At 49.7% G+C, this 22,844-nt stretch overlaps 1 protein-coding gene across 1 annotated transcript in view; it reads left to right on the top strand.

The window, feature by feature from the left end:
- The window catches only part of ITGA9 (integrin subunit alpha 9), a 326,387-nt gene that overhangs the window by 9,862 nt on the left and 293,681 nt on the right, over nucleotides 1-22,844 (top strand). Inside the window, exons 2-4 of the mRNA XM_032861219.1 lie at nucleotides 6,846-6,973; nucleotides 8,351-8,457; nucleotides 17,914-18,037. Coding sequence (XP_032717110.1) covers nucleotides 6,846-6,973; nucleotides 8,351-8,457; nucleotides 17,914-18,037 — 359 coding nt within the window. The remainder of the gene's footprint in view (nucleotides 1-6,845; nucleotides 6,974-8,350; nucleotides 8,458-17,913; nucleotides 18,038-22,844) is intronic.

The following is a 22,844-nucleotide window of genomic DNA, read 5'->3' as shown; positions in this document are numbered from 1 at the left end:
TTTTCTGGGAGCATTTCTGTCCTTGGCCTTGGCAGGTAGAAACCCCTACCTGTTCTCAAAAGTTGGGCCATCCTGGATTCACCCCCTCCCCCAACACCCTGCCATTTGCCATTCCTTTTTGTGCCTCACTGCTGTCTTGGGAAAGGGACTGTGCATTTGTATTATCTTGTAAGGATGCGGGGGAGGGGGCTGAGTGGCCAGGGGACTTGCCCGAGTCATGGAGCTGCAGAGGAGGTGACACTCTCTTCACGGCTGTTTCTGCCACCCCACCTGGCCTTTCCCATATCCGCGCCCTCAGTAAAAGTTTGTCATCCTGGTTGGCAGTAAGATTCTTTGGGGGAAGGAAAGGAGACTGGGGAGCTGGAGAAGCAGTAGCAGTGGTTCTCAGGGGCAGAGCTAGGTCAGCGGGCTGGACTCCAGGGTAGCTAGTGGTCAGTGGAGGTGCCACAGCCCAGGTCCCTTCAGAAGGGGCGTGTCCTACTGTGATGACATATCTGTTTTCTGTGACACACCACCTGAGGCCTCACTGTCCTAAACCAGTCCCCATGTCTTAGCTTGTGAATCTGTAGTCGGCAGCTTAGGCTGGGCTCAGCTGGGTGGTTCTTCTCTCAGCTGGGCTCATGCATGTGTCTGCTGTCAGCTTCTGGGTGGGCTGGTTGGCTGGCTGGGCTAGGATGGCTTCAGTTGGGATGGCTCATCTCCACGGGTCTTTTATCCCCCAGCAGCGGGGGCTGGCACACGTGGTGGCTGGGCTAGGGTGCCAAGAGAGCACTCAGAAGGATGCATGGTCTCTTGAAAGCAAAGCTGGAAGTCAAACCATGCCCCCCTCTGTCACACTCAATTGGCCAATGCAGCGGGGCCCAACCCCATTCAGGGGGTTGGAGGATGGAAATAGACTGAACATCCTGATGGAAGAAGCTGCAGGCCCCCATTGAGAAGGACGTAGATGCAGGAAGGATGGAGAATCATGGCTACTTTTGTAGTCTGCTGCTAGTGGTAAGAGTGTCCTAATCATTCCAGGATTTCTATGAGCTTGGCAGAGGGTCTGAATAAATTCTTGGTTCTGAGGAGCTCCTGGGAGTGTTGCCAAGTGGGGGAGCTGAACGAGTTGGGTGCTAAGGTGTTTGGCCTAGTCTAACCAGTCTCCTGTTTCACTGAGCACCAACGTTGTATCAAGCACTGTGCTAGCTACTTTATAAACATTAAACCTTGCAAGAACCCTTACTAGGTGTATTTTGATTCTTCCTGTTTTACAGAGGAAGCAACCTGAGGCCCAGAGTAGTTAAGCTATGTGACCTCAGATAAGTTTCTTATTAGTAGTTGTGACAGAACTTGAACCCCATGTTAGCCCTGTGCTTCTTGCACTTTACCTCCCTGAGTAACTTGCCCTCACAGCATAGAATTCAAGTGGAACTGTTAGTTTAAAACCCCTAAAATGAGTGAGTATCCCATGGTTTGAGTCAGAGTCTCAGTTTTCCCAACTGTAAAGAGGAGCTTCTGAGTCCCTCCAGGTTTGCCAGCTCCAGGTGGCGAGCACTGGCCCAGGAGTGTCTCTCATCTCTTGGAGTGAAGGGTTGCATGCGCTCAGACGTGACTTCCTGGCACCAACCAGCCCTCTCTCTGTTCAAGTCTTGGCTGCTTTTTGCCCACTAAGGGAGGTGCAGTGATTCCTGGGATTTCCAGGCAGTGCAGTGGGACACGCAGTGATTGAATTCCACTCCTGTCACTGACACATGAGTCCCTGCGAAGCTTTGGCATTGGGTTCAAATGCACGAAAGTAAAGTTAATGCATTTAAGGTTTTCAGTGCCCACTTGCTTTCCTCGATCGCACTGTAATTTCACCCCCAGGAACCATGGCTGTGGTATTTGTGGGTAGGACGGGAGCCTTCCCTGGGGAGGCATCGTGGTCCTTTTCTGTCACCTGCTAGCCGGGGAATTTACCTGCTGTTTGTTCTCCTGATGTGAGGAATTGGTTCAAACCAGATGGGTGGTGGGTGTGGAGTCTCTGTAGCCAGCCTGACCACACACTTGCCCACCAAGGAGGTGGCTGTGTTGGAAAAATAGATGGTGTTTAAACTGCCATAAGAGGAGGGAGTTTGGAGGACTGGAAAGAGGACACCCTTGGACGTGGATGCCCAGGGTTTAAATCCGAGCTCTGCTGCTTGCCAGTGGTGTAACCCACGATCTCTTAGTAAAAGGTGCATGAGAAGCTGCCCAGCAGGGTTACCTTGAGCAAGAAATGGGACTACCAGTGAGCGTGACTGGTGCGGGCTGATGAACAGATGGGCCCCCATCTCCAGACAGGTGTGTGAGAGGGGCAAACTTCTGGGCATCATAGTGTCAGCAACGTACCCGTTTTAGAAAAGCAAGAAGCTGATCAATATTCAGCCTGATGTGGAAGAGTAGAGGGATTCTATTTTAAACCCCAGTCCTTTGCATGACAGAAATTCCCCAAGTTCTAACCCAGGAGCCACCTGCAGAGCCTCATAAGGGCTTTTTCTGGCAAAATCATGCGGGGTGGCTGGCAGCAGGGGGCTGGCCCCTTCACACTTGCTGGTTCTTGTTTCCTGCTTTCTGGCTGCTGTGGGGTAGGCAGAATAGGGGCGTGGGCACTGCACGCGACTGTTGGGGTGCATGTTGCCTTGTGGCACCTCACCGTGCTTCGTGGGCCTGGGGGTGTCCCATGTCTGCCTTTGGCCACCTGTTTCTTCATCTGTAAAATGGGCATAATAGTGCCTTTCATGGGATTGCTCTGAATATTAAATGCAATTCTGCCTTGAAGGAGCCTCACCCAGCATGTTCACACCCCAAGTGCCTGATACACCCTGGCTGTCCTTATAATTGGAAAGCTAGATTTGTGAATTAAGGAGAGAACGTTGACATGTCTTCGCAGTGTGAGAGCAGCATTAACTGGGGCTGGGATAGGAGGAGAGTCTCACTTCTGGAGGGTCATCCATCCACACTGGCCCCAAAGGGAACACAGTGATTTGTAATCAGCGTAGGCGGTTATATCGTGCTTCTCAGGCGGCACGTCGGCCCGAGAGCTGGTAGGACGTGCGTTCTGACTCTGCGGGCTGAGACCCGAGATTCTGTATCTCCCTCGGGCTCCCAGGTGTTCTCCAGGCTGCCGGACCAAGGACCACACTCGAAGTAGCCCGCCAAGGTGCGAATCAGCCTGATGATTTATTGATGGGAGCCTGTTGGTGGGCCATCCGGGCCCTTTTGTATGCTAACTGTACAAAGGAAGGAAACCTCTCAGTGTCCTGTCGAGGGTACCAGGGAAGATTTGGGTGGGGGGGGAGCAGATCTTGGAAGTGCCCGCGCTGTCTCGTTATAACTCAGAACGATGAGAGAAAAGGCAGACGGCGTCTTCATGGTGGTTTGTCCTGAACTCTGGGCGGTTGCATGCTCTCATCTCTTGGGATCGGCCTGGCGGAGAGCCAGCTGAACTCACTTCAGAGGAGATGGGCTCGTCGGCTGGCCTGCCGCCGCGGTCTTGCTGGAGGGAGGCCTGGGTAAAGAATGGCTCCAGGCTGCAGAGGAAGCCACAGCACTCTGTGAACACAGAGATACAAGCTCCTGTTCCACTGTGCCAGCCCAGGGAGCACATACGTGCGTGCAGACACCCCCTTATCTCTTGCTTCATTTCCCACTACAAAGGATTTGGGAGAAACCTCCTCGTGTGACCTGCTGATGAAGTGTCCGACCCAGAGTGCTGTGATCCGTGCCCAGTCAGCCATTGTTCGAACCCCTGAGGACCTTGGGTCTGGAAGGGAAGGTGATTCTGTGGATCCTTTTGCCACCTTAGGTTTTGATGTAAACTTAGCCCCTCTGGGTCTCAGCTCTAGTCTGGAAGAAGCATCGCCTGGGATTTCAGCCCTCCATGGTCCCTTCCCTGGATAACCTGTGAGCCTGGGTCAGTGAATTTAGTGCAGTGGGCTGTCTGTCAGGATCAGGATTCCAGTGCCTTTTGCAGGGTTGGGATAAAAAACTAGCTTGTTTCTTGCAGCCATTTCTCTCCCTTGCTATGTGAATAGTTCTCCCCCTTTGTCTAATTTTTGTGATGTTTACAAAATGAATTGCAAGTGGCATTTATTCGCTGTGCTAATGTAAATTAGGCGTTTGTGGGAACTTTTGGACCCAGCCCCGTCCCGCTGGGGTTTTTCGAGTGCAGAAGGCATTTTATGTTCCTCGGCTCCTACAACCTGACATGTGGAAAGGCCGTGGATGTTTCGTGCATTTAGACCTGTCAGACTGCTAATTCTTCTCACCTGTGAAAACATAACTGGCATTATCCAGGGCAACCCTTGACTTGCCCTGGTAGTTCTGAAGCTCAGCCCCAGAAGCCAGGGGGAAATTGATCCCTTAATGTGGCTTTCTTCTCACTGGAGTTTCGTTTTGCGTGTCATGGTGCATTTGAGTTAGAGCAGCCAAGAGCCCGCTGAGCTGCCCTGGTGTGGTCCGTGTGGGAAAGTGCCTGCTGGGATTCCCGAAGGCTGCGGGTTCCAGCCCCGCTGCCTGGGGGTTCTGCAGCTGGGGCCCACTGTGCGAGGCCGCAGGAGCGGGAGCTGGCGTGTGAGTGAGGGGCCTGTGCCCTTCAGACCCTGCACCGAATCAAGTACAGAGTCTCAAGACCAGACTGATCTGGAAAGAAACATGCCACTAAGGGTTGGTTTCCCTGGCCCCATGTGTTCTCAGTGATCCTTTGTGTTCTGGGCATTGAGGAACTGGGCTTGGAGGCAGCAGGAGTTAAGACGGGACCCACGTGCCTTTTCATGAGCCTCATACCATGTCTCTGAGTCCGATTAGTGTGGCTGTTGCCTTTGCGGCGGGTCCATCTGAAGATGCCAGACTTCTGTTTTCTGACGGCTAGATCTCCACTGCTTTCAGCCAGGGTGCTGGGGAGGGAGCAGTGTCACGCTGCAGCTAGGTTGGGGGTGAAGTTCACGATCCCAAGGTGAAGGTAGCTTTCAGGACAGAGTGCAGGGAACCTGGGCCAGCTTCCCATGTCTCTGGGTCATTCTAGCTTCTGCTAGATCGCTTTCCACAGACACATGTGGATAATGCATTCTATGCCAGGCCAGTAGGGGCTAGTTTATTGCACAATGTGCCTGGTACCTTTCCAGGAGAATTGCTTCCCCTTTCCAGGCTGCCAGACGGGAAGGAGCAGTGGCTTGGAATTTCCTACTCTGTGGACACAGGTGTAGATCTTGTTCAGAGTCTCACCTTACAAGCCCCTTTCCCTATGGCTGTGGCTCAGCACACACTGTGCGTGACTGTACGGGTTAGTGTTCTCCACTTTAGCTCTGCGCTTGACTGCTCTCTGGGAATGATACATGAACATGTAGGGCACAAGTGTTTCTGTAACATCGGCGGGGGAGCCTGTGGCCACTTCCTGCAATGTTCTGTGTCCACACAGCCCCAAATGCGTCTCTTCTGTTGTCTTAGCCTTCTTGCTCCTGTCCTCCGGTGGGGAGGGGCCCTGTGGGGGAGAGCCCATCCCCACAGCAGCCTCCTGGTCAAGACGAAGGGCTTCATTCTTGTCCCTGTTTGTATGGGAACGCTTCTACCTCTGGCTGGTGTTGGGGTAGAGGAAGTGGTTTGTAATTCTACCCTCCTGATATTTCTTTCCTATATCTCCCAAATATACATGCTTTGTGTGTGGTGGGGAGCAAGGGGAAGAGAGGGACATAGAAGAGAAATGACATCTCCAAATTTCCTACTTTTTATTAATTCTTTTTTTTTTTTTTTTTTTTTTTTTTTTTTTAACTGAAGTATCACACACATCCAAGCAAGTGCCCCTGTCATGTACACAATTCAGGGAATCATCACCTTTGTGCAGACACTACTCAGGTTGCCAACAGAGCATCATACGCACCCCTGGAAGTCCCTTCTCACTAGCTGCACCCCCCCCCCCACCGCTTCTCCCCAGAGGTAACCCATAGAGTGACCTCTAGCGCCAGCTAAATTCCAGCCGCTTCAGACTTGAGATGAGTGGGATCAGACAGTGAGAGCCCGCCGGGCCTGACGTCTGTTGCTCAATGCTGTATTCCGGAGCTTCCTCGTGTGGCGCCGTTGCATGCTCGTTGATTTTCATCGCTGTGCAGAATGCTGTTGTGTTTCTGTGACGCCACCTTTCTACGTGTCCGCTCTGGCACGGGGAGACCCTCTGAGTCTCCTCTAGTGTTTGGCCACAACATTTTTAGCTGGGAACATTTTTGACCACATCTCCTGGTAGACCCACGTATGCATTTCTGTGGGGTATGTTCCCAGAAATGGGATCTCCGGGTCCTCGGGTAAGGCCCATGGTCCACTTTCTTAGGCACTTAGGCAAGTTCTCTAAGTGGTCCCCCCAGCAGTGGATGAGGGTTCCAGTTCCTCCATATCCTTGCCAGCACTTGGTGTTTGAGGTCTTTTTGGTGTAACCTAGTAGGTGTGAAGTGGTATCTCACTTGGATTTCTCTGATAACGAATGTCCTTAAGCATCCTGTCATATGTTTATTGGCCGTTTGGTTATCTTCTTTCATCAAATATCTGGCCCACTATTCTGTTGGCTCTCTGTGTTTTCCTATATGTCTATAGGACTGCTATAGGTTCTAGATAGGAACCCTTCGGTTGTATGTGTTCCCAGCCAGTCTTGAGCTTTAAACATGCCTGGAGAACATCCGACAGGTTCGCTGCAGGAGGCTATGCTCCCCGGGCCCCGAAGCCCAGGATGATGCTGGGGTGTGGCTTGTCAGAGAGCGTTCAGGCAGCCCTCCCCTGGCTGGGTGAGGGTTTAACCACCAGCCTCCTCTTTCCTGGTACTGGCTTGTGACAGAATGTTCTTTCTTCTGGATATGCAGGGTTCTTGTGGGCGCACCAAAGGCAGAGTCCAAGTACAGCACTTCAGTGAGGTCCCCTGGGGCTGTGTTTAAGTGTCGTGTCCATACCAACCCTGACCGGAGATGCACCGAATTGGACATGGCTCGAGGTAAGTGGATGTCACTGATGGGTTCCACACCCTCACACGTCCTCTTTGTCTTCTCAGAGCTGCCTGGTGGTTCAGCCCCTCTTCCTCCCTCCCTCCCTCCCTCCCTCCCATCCATCCACCCACCCATCTATCCATCCATTATGTGTCAAGTACCTATTACTGCACAGAGATCTACTGTGAACAAAGCCAAGTTCTTACCCTCCTGTGCCTTACAAGTTACTGGACTGAGAGGCATGAAGATGAATAGTTGAGTATAAGAAGACCAGAGGGGAGGTGGGTAGTTGATCTACGCATGAAAAGATTCACACTGGCTAGCTGGGCAGCTACGGGAGGCAGAACTTCCAAGCCGAGGAAAGCATGTCCTCGCTTACTGAGTGAGGACGGTGTAGCTGGAGTACTGAGTGGGAGAGCGGAAGCAGAGAGGTTGATGGGGTAGGCTGGGGCTGCCTCACATGGGCCCCGAGGAAAGCATGTCCTCGCTTACTGAGTGAGGACGGTGTAGCTGGAGTACTGAGTGGGAGAGCGGAAGCAGAGGGGTTGATGGGGGTAGGCTGGGGCTGCCTCACCTGGGCCCCAGCAGGCTGGGGTAAGGTGTGAAGATTTTATGCTTTGCACAAAGGGGGAAGCCATTAAAATGAATCTTAGGACTTATATTTTAAGTAGGGAAAGATATGATGGATGGAGGTCTTAAAAAACTCACTTCAGTCCAGTGGAAAATACATGAGGCATCATCTTTGGAGTCGGGGATTCTGCCCAGGTTCAGAGTCCGGCTCTGCCAGTTACTAGTTGGGACTTACTGGCAAAGCCCCATAGCCTTCTTGGCCTCAGTTGCCTTGCCTGTAAAGTCAGGACTAAGATACTTTCAGATGGTTAAGAAGAGAGGGGATACATAGATCTGTGCTTGGTACATAATGGGAGCTATATTATTACAATCCCTTCAGGGCCTCACTTTCTACAAAGTTCTTTCCCAGCAAGAGCTTCTGGTTGTATTTTTTTTTTTTTTTTTTGAGTGAAGAATTGTTCTGATCTTCAGCTGAAAGGGAGAGATATCTGCAGTGTTCTTTAGCACTACTCAAAATGACGGGTTTGTGAACCGCTTACTCCCGGTAGGTACGTAACAGATCACGGAGCCAGCTTCAGATCGTAAAGCCCTGCACCACTTCCTTCATAGAGCAGGTCCTGCATGAGAAAAGTAATTGGCTCAAATAAACAGCCAGCAGGACACCGTGATGGAGTTGATTTACACTTTGCTCCAAGTTCCTTACTTTCTCACTGGCAGGTGACCAGCATTTGGACGGTATGTAGAACACCCTTTGAAAAGCAGTCCGCAGGACATCGTTTCTCAAAGCACGTCTGGCTTTTCTCTTTCCCATCCAGGGAAGAATCGGGGCACGCCGTGTGGAAAGACTTGCCGGGAAGACCGGGATGAGGAGTGGATGGGGGTGAGCCTGGCCCGGCAGCCCAAGGCGGATGGCCTCGTGCTGGTAAGGCCTCCTGGGGGTGCTGTGGGGAGGGGGTGGCACTCTGAGGACCAGTGGCTCTGTGATCCCCTAGGCAGGCTGGATGGCACAGTGACAAGGGCATGGCCTTGGGGGTTGCCGGCTCTGGACTACTGCTTGGACCAGTGATGGGTCTTTTTAATTTCATCATCTGTCGGATGTTTAATGTCTGTTCCAGGGTGTAGAGATATGGTAGTTTTAATAAGACAAAATGTGTGTGAGCTGTGCTTTGGAAATCTTGTTCATTACATAAGCACTTTTGTGAGTGTGTTTTTTGAGGTGTACGGTGCATGGAATGCACAGAATTAAGATTACAGTTTGGCTTTTGACCTGGCACACTCCTGTGTAATCCCCCCGCCCCCTTCCAGCTAGAGAGTATTTCTCCCATCCCCAGAAAGTTCTCTTCTGTTCCTTTCTAGTCCGTTCCTCTCACCCCAAGGCAACCACTGTTATGATTCGTACTATTGAGGATTACTTTTTATACTTCTAGAACTTCATATAAATGGAAACCTACCATGTGTGCTCTTTTGTGCAAGGCTTCTTTCACTCAGAATACTTTTGAGATTAACCCATGTTGTATCAGTAGTTTATTTCTACATAGGATTATATATTAGGAAATCCAGGTTAATTTTCATGCTTTACAGTTGACCGTTGAACAACACAGGCTGGAACTGCATGAGTCCACTTATAGGTGAATTTTCTGTAAATGTATTTTCTCTTCCATAGGATTTTCTTAGTATTTTCTTTCCTCTTGCTGACTTTATTGTAGGAATACCGGGTCTAGTACATATAAACATGCAAAGGACATACAAAGTAAGTTCTTGATAAGGCTTCAGGTCAATAGACTATTAAGTTGGGAGGAGTCAAAACTTATATGCAGATTTCCAAGTGAATGAGAGGTCAATGCCACTAACCACCACATTGTTCAAGGGTCAACTCTATTTGGCTCCCAAAGTGCATATGAGGTACTCAGGCTCCTTAGGTGCCTTGAGGAGGTGCAAAGAATAGTCTTTTTACCCTTGACACTTGTGATACCCTGCAGCTATGCCCTCCAGTGAACTAGCTGCCCACCGCATGGAGTCAATACACTTTAAATTTATCTAAATTAAAAATTCAGTTTTTCAGTCCCATTAGCCCCATTTCAAGTGATCAGTAGCAGCCCATGGCTCCTGGCTACTGTGCTGGACAGCACACAGAGAAAACACTTCCATCACTCCAGAGGGTTTTATTGGACTCCACCAAAAAGGAATTGGTAACTGCCTCAGAAGTTTTGTCTCCTTTTTTCCTTTGCTTTTACTCTTTCCTGTTACGGTAGAACACTAAAGTACTTACCCAGCCTGATGTGATCAGCTTGGTGGGGTTCTCATATCCACACGCACGCATGCCTGTTGCTAATCCCATAATGTTCCCTCGTGGCCCTCTCCACTGAGATAACCAGTATTCTGACTTCATACCCCTTTTCTTTTTGTTGGCTTTATCTTGGAAGCTCTATGAAGATTTTTCCTCTAAAAGCATAAGATCAAGGAGGGAAAACATTACCAGCTGCCATTCATTGAAGGCTTCCTTTGGGCCACATGCTATCAAGTTGAGGGTTTCACATATTTATATTTTATCCCCAGGGGGATATAGGATTCTGAATGCATCTAGGCAAAACGTCTCCTTCTCCTCTTTGAGGAGCCCACTTTCATGTTAAACTTCTCCACAGTGGAGGCTGCTCTTGTGAATGCAGCTTGCCTTCTCACTGCAAGTGTGGTATCTGCCCCTTGCTGGGCCCCTGGGGGAGGGAGGAAGCAGCTGGATGCCGTCACTAGTGTGGAGGGGCCTCCCGACTGGAATCACTGGGGATCCGCTGAGGGCCCCCAGCCCCCGCTGTTTGTCCAGCGCTTTAATCACTGTTGCGGGCTTTCTGGACCTTCTCCAAGCCTCGGCATTCCTCCAGACGTAGTGGCCCGACCCTGACCGGACCACGCAGCCCCAGGAGGCCTGGAAGGCTTGTCTGCCGTCCTCCATCTCCAGATCGGGGCGGCCTGAGCTTGAAATTCAGAGCGGCGGAGTTGGTGGTCTGGGGGACGCATGGCCCATGAGGCCCGCGAGCGTGTGGAGCCTAGATCCGGAGGTTGTCCTGTGGAAACGTTTCCTCCGCCCACTGAAGGAGAACCTCTCTGTGGCCAGGAACTTGCTCCCAGAGGGTCCTGTGTCACCGTAAATCCATCTGAGGAGGGAGCTGTCTCCGGGGACGTGAACGGCAGTGAGGACCACGGGGACCACGTAGCAAGGGAAGCCAGGGAAGGCAGTGCTGGGGCTTCGTGGAGATGGTGCTTGGGCATGATAGCCCTGCCCTGATGCACCCCATGCAGGGCTGTCGTTCTCTTATTTTGCACAGTTACTGCTTCATCCACTCAGTGGGCACCCCTGGGGGTGCTGGAGAAGGAGGGGCTTGTGACCACACCCATTTTCCTCATGGCTTTTTTTTTTTTTTTTTACTGTAGTCAAAGACACAATGTAATTATCATTTTAACCATTTTTTAAAAAAAGATTTTATCTGACAGCACAAGCAGGATGAGCGGCAGGCAGGGGGAGGGGGAGAAGCAGGCTCTCTGCTGAGCAGGGAGCCCGATGTGGGGCTCGATCCCAGGACCCTGGGATCATGACCTGAGCGAAAGGCAGATGCTTAACTGACTGAGCCGCCCAGATGCCCTGTCTTAACCATTTTTAAATGTGCAGTACAGTGGCATTACCTGTGTGCCCTTTGTTGGGTAGCAGGACTCTTGAGATTTTTCATCTTGTAAAACAAGCTCTGCACCCATTGAACATTTGCGCCCTTCCTGCTGCCCCTAGCCTCTGACAACCACCATTCCTCTGTTTCTAAGAGTTTGACTCTATTCGATAACTCACGTAAGTGGAATCATGCAGTATTTGTCTTGTGACTGGCTTATTTCACTTGGCATAATGTCCTCAAGGTTCTTCCACATTGTAGCGTATCACAGTATTTCCTTCTTTTTTTTTAAATTTAAATTTAAATTTTAATTTTTTTAGAGCCTGCACACATGCAGGGGGAGAGGAGCAGAGAGAGAGCAGGAGAGAGAGAGAGAGAGAGAGAGAGAGAGAGAGGTGGGGGAATCCTAATCAGGCTTCATGCCCAGCGTGGAGCCTGATGTGGAGTTTGATCCCACAACCCTGACATCATGACCTGTGCCAAAATCAGCAGTCAGATGCACTCAACTGGCTGAGCCACCTGGGCACCCCATTTCTTTCTTTTTTAGGGCTGAATACTATTCTTCTGTATATATATACCATATTTTGTTTACCCATTGATGGATATTTGGGTTGTTTCTACCTCTTGGGTATTGCTAATAATGCTGCTATGAACATAGGTGTGCAAATAGCTCTTCAAGATTCTGTGTTCAGTTATTTTGTATATATATCCAGAAGTAGGATTGCTAAACTCTATGGTAATTCTATTTTTTAATTTTTGGAGGAACTGTCACACTATTTTCCCACCATGGCTACACCATTTTACATTCCCACCAACAGTGCACCAGAGAAGGGTCCTCATTTCTCCACATCATTGCCCATACATTTCCATTCCTTTACTAGCAGCCACCCTAGTGGGTGCAAGATGGTATTTCAATTTTCCCTAATGATTAGTGATATTGAGCATCTTTACACGGGCTTGATGGCCATTTGTGTATCTTCTTTGGAGAAATGTCTGTTCTACTCCTTTGCACATTTTTAAATTGGATTGTTTTGTTGTGGTTGAGTTAGTCCCTATGGGTTTTTTGCACATATGCCATCTCTCTAGAAAAGGCCTGCCCTAGGTCCTCTTTGTTCCCAGCCCCCTCTCTCCTCCCTGGTTTAGAGTCCGCTTCCTCCTTGAAGCCGGTCCTTTGGTGACCGTGCTTTCTGGAATGAGCTTAGCATCTTTTGAGTCATTAAGAACCGAGCATCGTGTAGTTACCTTTAAATGTATAGTTTACCCTGTGTGTATGTCTCCTTTTTTATGGAAGTTGCTTGAGGGAGAGGCTTCATCTTTTACCCTTTTTACTGTCAGTACTTAGAGACAATTTCTCTAAGGAGGGGTGTCTAAAAGTGTGCTTGAGTAAGATGAGGTCTGAGTGTCACTGTTAAAGCAATTAGAAAGCAAATCAGTTGCCATCCCATCTTGGTGGCTGCCTGAGTGATGGCTAGAGCCATGAGGTAAAATGCTCTAACATGCCCCTAGAGGTGACAGGTGAAAGTGAGGTACAGGGAGTGGTAATGTCATCCATGTTTACATTTTATTTATTATTTTTTTTTTTTACTTATTTGACAGAGATCACAAGTAGGCAGAGGGGCAGGCAGAGAGAGAGAGAGAGGGGAAGCAGGCTCCCTGCTGAGCAGAGAGCCGGATGTGGGGCTTGATCCCAGGACGCTGAGATCGCGACCTGAGCTGAAGACAGAGGCTTTAACCCACTGAGCCACCCAGGCAGCCCCATGTTTACATTTTAGAGGCCTTTTATCCACTTGCTTTTTCTTTAATGTGTCAAGTCCACTTGTCAAGGCTTTCTGCGAGGCAAGTATTTATTTGAAAATTAAACACAGGAAGACAGGTGTTATTCAAACACCTTTGAACCCTCAGGAGGTAGCTGGGGTGTGAGCATGGGACCTGGATCCCCAAGGAACATAATGTTGGACTCCAGGGTGAGTTTGAAGAGGGGGAGGTGGACTGGGTTTTTTGTATACAGCATCTGGTGCTGATTCAGAGTAAAGAACAGATGGAGAATTTGAAAGCTGTGACAGGGCCTGAAGTGTCTCATTGACCAATGACGTTTTCTCTGCCCTGAACCCAGCAACCAGCTCTGGTGGGCTGACCTCGGCTTCTATCGGCCAGTCTTGTCACAGGTGTTGTGGTTCCTTCATGTTCTCTTCCAGCCAACAGATGATACCAGGAGCAAACGCAGCATCGGCATTAAGGGCAGGCCCCTTGCCTCCCCACATTGTCCCCCAGCACTGCTCGTGTGCAGATGACAGTTTAAGAAGTAGAGAAAAAGAAATCATTTCTTAGCGTAAACACCCAACCCACCTGGCATAGGCACAGACTCTTTTCTTTAATTTGGGAAGGCATTTCAAAATGGTCAAGTCTGGTGTTTCTTCTTTTCAGTCATCTCCAAGGCTCAGACGACAAATAATGGAAGCATCTGGATTGTTTCTGGTGGCTGCGGTGTTCTTGGCTTTAGGCCGCGTCCTTTCCAAACGCCAGGGCAGTCCCTGTCTATTTACCGCTTCTCATCTGTCTGCTGTTTCAAAGCTGCAGGGTCCATTTCTGCATTTACTTCTATTGCTGTGTTTCCTGGTTGTTGTTGTTTAGAGAACTTTTTTTTGTTTGTTTAGAGAACTTTTAATGAGCTAAAACACATGCAAGAAAGTACAGAAATAATTCGTGTTCACTTTGATTGTCATTGGGTCAACATTCTCAGAATGGACTTTCCCAGTACCTCAGAAGCCCCTTCCTGTGCCTCCCAGGCTACTCCATCCTCCCTTGGAGCAGGGGGCAGAAGCGGCGGGGGGGCACTTACTTGCCGGGTAGGGGAGATCTGTGGCATCGTGGTCCTGACCCCCTCCACCCACTGTTCCCGGTGGCCCAGGGCCTGGCCCTGACTGTGCAGGGCGGACCTGAGGCGTGGTAATAGCTCTGGCCATCTGTGTAAGAGGGTGGGGTGGGGACCTACGTGCCTTTGTGGCTGAGCCATTGGGAGAGGCCCAGGATCCACTCCCCCCCCACATACTGCCTGCCCAGGAAGGACATGCTATTTCCATATAACAAAAAAGACTTTTGAAATAAAACTTGCTCATTTTCTCCTTTTATTTTTTGGAAGTAAAAAAAAAAAAAAAAAGCACAATCATCCTTATAACTGGAAAGATGTCAGATTCTAAGATTTGGGGTGATGGTAGACCCTCCTCCCCTTTCTTAGGATTATTTGGAATCTGAGTTTGGCCGGTCTTGCTGTTTTTTTTTGTTTGTTTGTTTTTTTGTTTTTTTCAGAGAATGCTCTTCTTTTCCTGTTCTTCCCTGCTCTGCCCCCCTTCCTCCCTCACAGCAGAACTCATTTAGAGAGATTGATGGGGTTAGTAATCCTTTGGAGACAGTCCCTAGGAATTTTTTTTAACGTAGGAATCAGATTGACATGCGTGTGTGTATATATAGTGATAATCAGGGATAAACAGTCTTTTCTTTCTATAATTTATATTCAGAAATACTCTTTGTTGTTTTCCTACATGCATACTGCCTTTGACACTTTGATCTCTGACCTCACAGAATGCCTTAATTTTAGTTTAGTTTACTGTGAAATGCAATATTTGGATTTTCTAGGAATTCTTCAAGATCACTTCTTAAACAGTTTATGGCACTTAAAAAACAAAAACAAATGAGGAGACAATAAACTAGACATTAAATGCAGAACATCCTTCCTTCGAAGAGTCAGCAGGCCTCATGGTAAACATCCGCCTCTTTTCACTGTCTCTCCAGCCAGAGGTACAATAAAATGCAGTAAGCCCTGGAAGCCAAGGGCTTTCCTGAGTCTATAAGCTAAAATAGGTGTCCCAGGAGCCAGCCAACTAGATGGCTTGCAAGCCAAGGGAATTGAGTCAGAACTAATCATTGAAAAAATCAACTGCTTGGTGGAGTGGAGCGATTACGGGTTTTGTGACCGATTTGTACAGGTCCTTGAGAAACCTGCGGTGCGCACAAGACCGTATCAAGTGCGGAGCTATGACACTTTGCAATATAAGGAATAATAAGAAATTCGTTTTGTGTAATTTAATGTCCCAGGGCAAGAGCCAGTGAGTGTGTGGGCAAATTTACCTTTCCAGTAGTTTCACCTGTGGGCAGAGAGTGGCCTTGTCAGGGGGTGCTGTGGGCTGTTGCTTTGAAGGAATGAAGAGCAGAGAGGCTGGCAGATCTTGACTTTCATCAGAGGACAGTCTGAGGGCCCCAAAGAGGCCCCTCTCACTGGGTGCCCTGAGTATTTCACTTGGCCCCAGAGTGGTCATTTCAGGGGTATTGGTGCCTGTGGATGAGGCTGGAAACCCAACAGCCACCAGAGCTATCTCAGGCAGTGGGTTTGATGGCTCCTCATGCAGGAAGTTGAAGTTTTCTTTTTGTATTCTTTGAAAGATTTTACTTATTTATTTGACAGAGCGAGAGATCACAAGTAGGCAGAGAGGCAGACAGAGAAAGAAGGGGGAAGCAGGCTTCCTGCTGAGCAGAGAGCCCAATGTGGGGCTTGATCCCAGGACCGTGAGATCATGACCTGAGCTGAAGGCAGAGGCTTAACCCACTAAGCCACCCAGGCACCCCAGGAAGTAGAAGTTTTAAATGGAAAATGGAAAATGTTTTCTAGTGAGACAAGGAGGGCCCTGAAAGGGTGAGTTCCAGTCCTGTTTGTAGCACTTGCTGGTTCTGAGCCCACTTGGGTTCCCACATGTGAAGCAGGAATTCCGGACTCCTGTGCTCACCCCCAGTGTGGCAGAAGAAGTCAAACATGGGCCATAGAAATGCTGAACATTGTGGTCTGTTGTGCATTTGAAGGAGAGAAACCAAGAAGTTAAAAATTCTGATTATTTTAAAATGTGGTATTTTAAGGCAATACATTTGTAGGCCAGACTGAAGTGGCTAGGGAGTGGAAGTGGATGGCACATGTGCACGAGAACCCGGCACACCCTGGGAGTGAGCAGGTTGGACCCCGACCAAACTTGTGGATGCTTGGACATGTGCGGTCATGCATAGAGTAGGCAGTTATGTCCGAATACGAGGCTGGGGGTGTCTTTGGTGGGTGGGGAAGGATGCACCCAGGCCATGTTCCTGCCGCGGGCTCCCATTCCAGGGTCTGTTGGACCCCGGTGCTGAGAGGCTGTCAGAGAGCCAATTAGGGCATCTGTCTGTCCATCTAATGGCCTCATCTCATAGGCCAAGCGATAGCCCACCACGGATCCCTCTGCCTTGAACCTCCTCCCAGGTGCCTTCCTAGCCATTCCTTTGATTTCTCAGGCCTCTGCTCAGATGGCCCCTCCTCAGAGTAGCCCTCCCTGACCTGCCTGTGGAAACCAACCATGTTTTGGCATGAGGGAACTTTGGGGTGAGATGGAAATGTTCTATATCTTGTTTATGGGCTGTGTACATGAGTGTACACCTTTGTCAAAGCTCATTAAATGGCATACTTGGGATTTGAGCATTTGCTCTATGTTAATCTACTTTGAAAAAAAGAGCCATCAACATCTACTTCTAGTTAACGGCGCACATGCTGAAATCTTTCTGTAGGCAGGAACAGTCAAATACGGGCGGTGGTTCAACCTGCTACTTTGTCCTGAACCAGCTCAAAACAGGAACTCCCCAAGTGTGTCCTGCCATCCAGCAGCCTTGTGAGGGCTGGAGTCTGTCTCCCTTACCAGGCTGACCCAGTTCTCTGACTATTCATTGCTGTATCGTCAGGGCCTAGCAGAGAGCCTTGCACACAGTAGGTGCTCAATAAATACTCAATGGGCGACTAAGTGAACAGATGCTCCTGATGAGTATGCCTAGCATACTCATCTGGCCTGAGGGCCTCAAGGATGTGTGTTGGGGGTTGTCTTATATTGACCTGGTTCCCTTTTCTTTGCCTTTCTTGCTCTCTGTCACTGTGGTGGTTCCCCAGGGCCCATCGGCTCTATCCCCAGCTTGCACCCTGAAGCCATCCTCTCCTTTCCTCCCCACTACCCCCATCCCAGGCCTGGCCAGCATCCATTCTCACCTGGACATTCACTTCTACTCTTCCACCTGCGGTCTCCACACAGTGGCTGTGTTGTCTTTCTAAACTGTAAGGCAGATCATGCCACTCACCAGTGTGAGACTCTGTCAACTTCCCCTGCACATCCACCAAAGTCATAGTCGTCAAGGTCTACAGGACCCCTTGCTTTGAAGGAATGAAGAGCAGAGAGGCTGGCAGACTGACCTATTTCTTCCCACTACAGTCTGGACCAGCCCACCAACGACCTTCCTTTCCCTTAAATCTCCAAGCCTTTCTCATGTGATTCCAGCACCCAATGACTGAATCCTTGAGTGTGGCTGGAGCTCTCCACTCTTGTCTGTGGAGACACTCCTGAACTCTGTCCTCCCCACCCCCAGAGTCTCTGTCCCATAACCCCAGGTTTTTCCTTCCCAGACCTCAGCACTAGGGACGACCCTATTCATTTATGTGTTTGTTTCCTTTTTCTTCCTAGTAGCTTCCCAGGGGCATGTTCTTGTTTGTATAGGTTGCTGATGCCCCAGACAGTACCTGGAGCCAAGCTGTGGCTGGGCAGGAGGGAGGATGGCTTTCTGGCCCCTCTGCCCTTCTCCTCTTGTGGAACCACTTGGCATTGCTAGTGCTCTGCTTTGGGACCTCCTGGGGCTGAGTTTCCTGCTCTGACCCCCTCTCTGTCCTTTAGGCCTGTGCCCACCGCTGGAAGAACATCTACTACGAAACAGACCACATCTTGCCCCACGGCTTCTGTTACATCATCCCGTCCAACCTCCAGGCCAAAGGCAGGACGCTGATCCCTTGCTATGAAGGTGAGCACTTCTGATCCCCCCACCCTCCACCCCTCCCCCACATCTGCTGTGGCACCCTAAACAACTCCCATCATCTCCGTTTCCCGCAGCTTTCCAAATTCTAACTGGAGGGCAGCACTGGGTCCCTAGTTGGCCTCTTGGCACCCATGGGCCTGCCCAGGAATGGGGGTGAGCAGGGGCTGTAGACCCCGCCTACCCCCAGCCCTGCCCATCTCTGCCCCAGAGCCCATGGTGTGCACTGAGCTATATGAAGTCTCAGTCTAAAATTCACCAAGCTTTAGCCAAGCAGTTGGGCAGAAGTTGGTTTTCTGACACTGCCACATGCTGGGCAGCCTTAGGAGAGCTGCTTTCTCTTTTGGGCCTCAATGTCCTCGCCTGAAAATTCAGAGGTTGGCTCGATGGTCTCCACGGTCCAAGCTCCCAGATGGTCTTAAGGCTCCTGAGACAGTTTTGTGGACAAATGTCCTGAGACAGTCCAGGATTCCAAACCTAGGATTCGGTCATTCCATAACATCACAAGCCTCTTTCCTTCCCATCTGTTCCACATACTGTCATGACAGTTCGAAGACCTGTTTGCCAAGGGGCACTTGGGATCTTGGAAGGAAATGTATTTTCCAGGCTCCCTGCTTAAAACCTCCAAACACCACTGAGGTGATCATTATGATTATTTTTTTTAATTAAAAAATGTTTTTTGAGCTGATCATTATTTAGCTCCGTTGAACTTGAGGTGTAAGGATCCAGGAAACGCTCGCCTTTTCATTGGTTTTAGAGTTTGTACACTCTGGTTTTCTTTGCCTAATTCTGAGGTAGCTAGCACTTGTTCCCTCTCTAAGTGCTATGCTATTTATATTTTAATCCTCCCTCTAATTTACTTGCTTGGACTGAAGTCTCCACCAGCCTGTGTCCACGTTTCCTCTGGGCCTCCCTGGGGTTTCCCAGGCTTCAAATTTTGAGGCCACCAAAGATGGTTCTGAGAACTGCTGTCTAGACACATGCATTTTTCTGCCTCCCAGAGGACCCTCCAGGGCCCTGAAGGGAACTCGGGTGCCCTGAGCAGGTGTTCTGTGCAGCAGTCCCATGGAAGAACTGGCACGGCCCCTGTAGGGGGCATGAATGCTGACCTTCTGTGAGGACGAGCCTTGTTCTTTTCCTCTGTGTCCGCATTTCATCAGCTGTGGCTGGACCATGTGGGGAAATTGAACTCCGGCCCTGTTTATCTCTGTATTGCCCCAGTCAGAAGAAAAACTTCTAAAAAATGGACATAATGTAGTCTGCTGACAGAGACAGATAAATAAGTCAATAAGGGGTCAAGGCTGTGTTTTGACTGCCCCAGCTTACTCCTCACTCCCGGCCTCCTGTCCCACCCCAGGAAGAGAAGGGGAAGCTCCTGGCACAACTCTGTGGGTAGCTCATTGGCATGGGGAGAGGAGAGGGAATCGATACGAGTACTGGAAACAAAGATGATTGAATCCAAACCAGTTGTGCAAGAAGACCAGGATGTTGGTTTTCCCAGAAGACATATTGTGAAATAGGGATATGTTGCTGTCCCTGGTGTTTCCTCCATATCCCACTGTAAGCACTGGACCACGGAAGGACAGACCTCTGAAGAGGTGGAAGCTTGTGGCCACCGTGGCTCACACTTGTGCACGATGTGTTGTTGAGTAGCTGTGAGCTCAGCACTGGGCCAGTGTTGGTTTGGGGGACTTGACACCCTCTCTTATGTCATCTTTACAACTCTCTTCACTTGAGTTTTGAATATGTGTAGTTTTCTGGAGGTCATTCCAGAAGACCCCAGTGGGGCTATGGGAGGCAAGAAGAGGGAGGGAAGACAGCCCATGAGAGATGCTACCTACAAGTTACCATCATGGGCAGCTGGGCGTGAGTTCTGGGGAGCTCTGGGGCTAGCAGAGAACACACCTTGGGATTACCCACCTGAGGTGTATAGGGGCTAGAGTCTTTCCACCATTCTGTCCTGCTGTGTGTGGGGGCAGGGAAGGCCCCCCAGCAGGTGATGTGGGTGCTGGCCTCCAGGCTGCATCCTGGGAATGGTGTGGGTGGCAGGGTGTGGGTGGGGCCCCTGATGCTTGACAGGAAGGTGGAAGCCCACGTGAACCAAGGAGGAGCCACAGCAGGGCCCGGTGTCCTCTTGGTTCAGGGCTGCTCTGCACATCCCTCATTCACAAGGGGGGCCTTAGGAGATCTCGTTTCTTCCCCCTCTGGGTGGTTGTGACCCTCACCATGGAATGTGCCCCCTAGGGCTCAGTGGTCCCAGAAGAGCTACATGTGGAACAGACCTGCTCTGAACCTGCAGCCGGAGCCCAACTAGACCAGCCAAAGCTCAGCTGACCTGTGGGAGTCGGAGTGGGAAGGGAACTGCTTGTTATTTGTCACAGACACTTCATGGTCATTATGTAGTCATAGCTGACATGGGGCTCGACTCATGATCCCAGATTCCTCACACAGCAGTAGTTGGACAATCAGCCCAGGATGCCAGGGTTGTTCTTGGATTATTCCTTGACTTAATGATGGCCAAATGGAGCCAGCAAAGAAATGAGCAAAAATGGTGGTACCCCTGCCCAGTCCTCCTTCTCCATGGGCACACACACACCTCTGTGTGCTAACTCATTCATGGGGCTGGGGAGTGTTGGGTTCTAAGAGCAGCCCCTAGAACAATGGGGCACTGAGGAGAATGCTTCTGTGGTTTTAGTTCCTGTAGGAGGCAAGGGGTGGCCAATGCTCAGGTTTCTCTAAAAGACTGGCTTGGCAGGATGGAGGATGTGGTCCCCAGTTAGAGACCCTTGCCTGTGCTCTGCTGGCTTTGGGGATGTCCACCTCCCATTCTTGGGCACTTGGGTCTTAAAGCAATTGTACTTTTAATGTGGAAAAATTTGGTGTCCCAAGCTCTCTGTTCCAAGTGAGGGATCACATGACAGCTAAGTACAATACAACAGAAGTATTTCAGAATTTGATAAGACTTTTGAATATCCTCTTGATGAGCCTTCTTTCCTGAGGTCTAGAGATGTGTGGCTTGCTCAAGGCCAGGTTTTTCTTTCCATTTTGTTATTTGTGTACCATGCAATGGAGAGGCAATGTAGCACGGTGGCTAAAGGCATAGGCTCTGGACCCCAACAGCCAGAATTCAAGTCCTGGTTCTACCCTGGTGAATGTGCCTAAGCTGCCTTGGGGGTCTGTGAAGAGGACGAAGTGTGTTAAAACTTGTCCATTCTTAGACTAGTGCCCAATGTGTGTGTGTGTGTGTGTGTGTGTGTGTGTGTGTGTTGCACACTAAGTACATGTATATATACTGATCTTTCATATTATGTGCTAACATATTATATGCCAGGCAAATGTGTGTTAGTCACTGTTGGGTGATTAATTTGTCTGCTAGGAACAGAGTCCACATAATCTTAAGTGCCTCACTGATAAAACCCAAATGACAGCCCCAGCTCTCGAGAAGTTCCCCAGCTGCAGGGGAAAACAGGAAATAGGATGTTTCCCACGCGGGAGAGCTGTGTGGGGAGAGAAGTTCATGCCAGTGTGTTCCACAGGGCACTTCTCCCCAAAGACCTAAGCTGCAGCCAAGCTCTAAGTGGTATGAAGACAGCTTATTTCATGTGACACCTGGAGAAATGGATGCCACTTTGAGTCTGCAGCTGAGGGGGTGCCCTGGAAGAGAAGCATGGTGGGAATCTGCTGTTGGTCATGGCAGTGGGTGCTGGAAAGGGAGGAAGGGGCCCTGCTTCCTCTGAGTGTGTCCGCTGTGGACTAGCAGAAGGACCACTGAGGAGTGTGGGAGCCCTGTTGGGGGCCTGCTCTTCCATGCTTCTGTCTCTCTGGCCTCAGGCCTCTGGCTGGACCTCCATTGTGTCACCTCTTAGGGTTCTCTTCAGGGGCTCCTGAGAAAATGGAGACGTGCTCAGAAAGACCACACATTGTTCTCTCATTGTAGGCCTCCCAGAGGTTCACCTGTGCTCCCTTCAGAATGTTACAATGTTGGTTTAATAGATGAAAGCCTCGAAGCCTATAGGCCTGTGTCTAGACTGTCTCGAACTTTTTGAATTCTTAAAACATCGGTCTTTGGTACAAAGGCATTTTTCTCATGACTTTTCAGGTGCTTCCTGTTTCTGGTTGGGTGGGAAATGCTATCAGAGTATCCTGTTTGGAACCAGGACGTGTAGAGGGAATGGGAAACAAAGATGACTCTCGGACACAATGTAGAATAAACCAATGGAGCATACCATTAAGTCAGCCGCTTAGCTTGTGCGTGATACGAGAACAGCACATTACTACCAGATGTTGTTTGGTTTTATCTGAGCGTCTGAGAAGATGAGAAGTTCAGTGGGACGACATGGGGTGGGAACTATTGGTGATATATATATATATAATATATATATTGTATAGGCACATAGATTTCTTTCATCCTTTGCCCTTGAGCCCGCCGAGACAAGAAGCCAGAGCTTGGCAGGAACGGGGCTGTAAACAAGTCATCTTTAAAAAAAAAAAAAAAAATTTATTTACTTATTTTAGAGAGTGCACATGTGAGTTGGGGGGGAGGGACAGAGGAGAGAATCTCAAGCAGATTCCCTGCTGAGCATGCAGCCCCACGGGCGGCCCAATCTCATGACCCATGAGGTCCACCTGCGCCGAAGCCAAGAGTTGGATGCTCAACCGACTGAGCCTCCCAGACGCCCCACAGGTTGTTTTTTTATCGTAACAAAAATAGTCTCACTAATCTGGAAAAATTGGGAACAGCTCTGCTAAACTAACCAAAAGTGTCCCAGGTGAAACACTGGTAAAGAAGCAGAAT

This window comes from Lontra canadensis, unplaced genomic scaffold (assembly GCF_010015895.1).
Source record: "Lontra canadensis isolate GAN:19392208 unplaced genomic scaffold, GSC_riverotter_1.0 scaffold20, whole genome shotgun sequence".
Lineage (NCBI taxonomy): Eukaryota > Metazoa > Chordata > Mammalia > Carnivora > Mustelidae > Lontra > Lontra canadensis.
The sequence above is the reverse complement of the archived record's forward strand: the minus strand, read 5'-3'. Positions and strand labels throughout refer to the sequence as shown.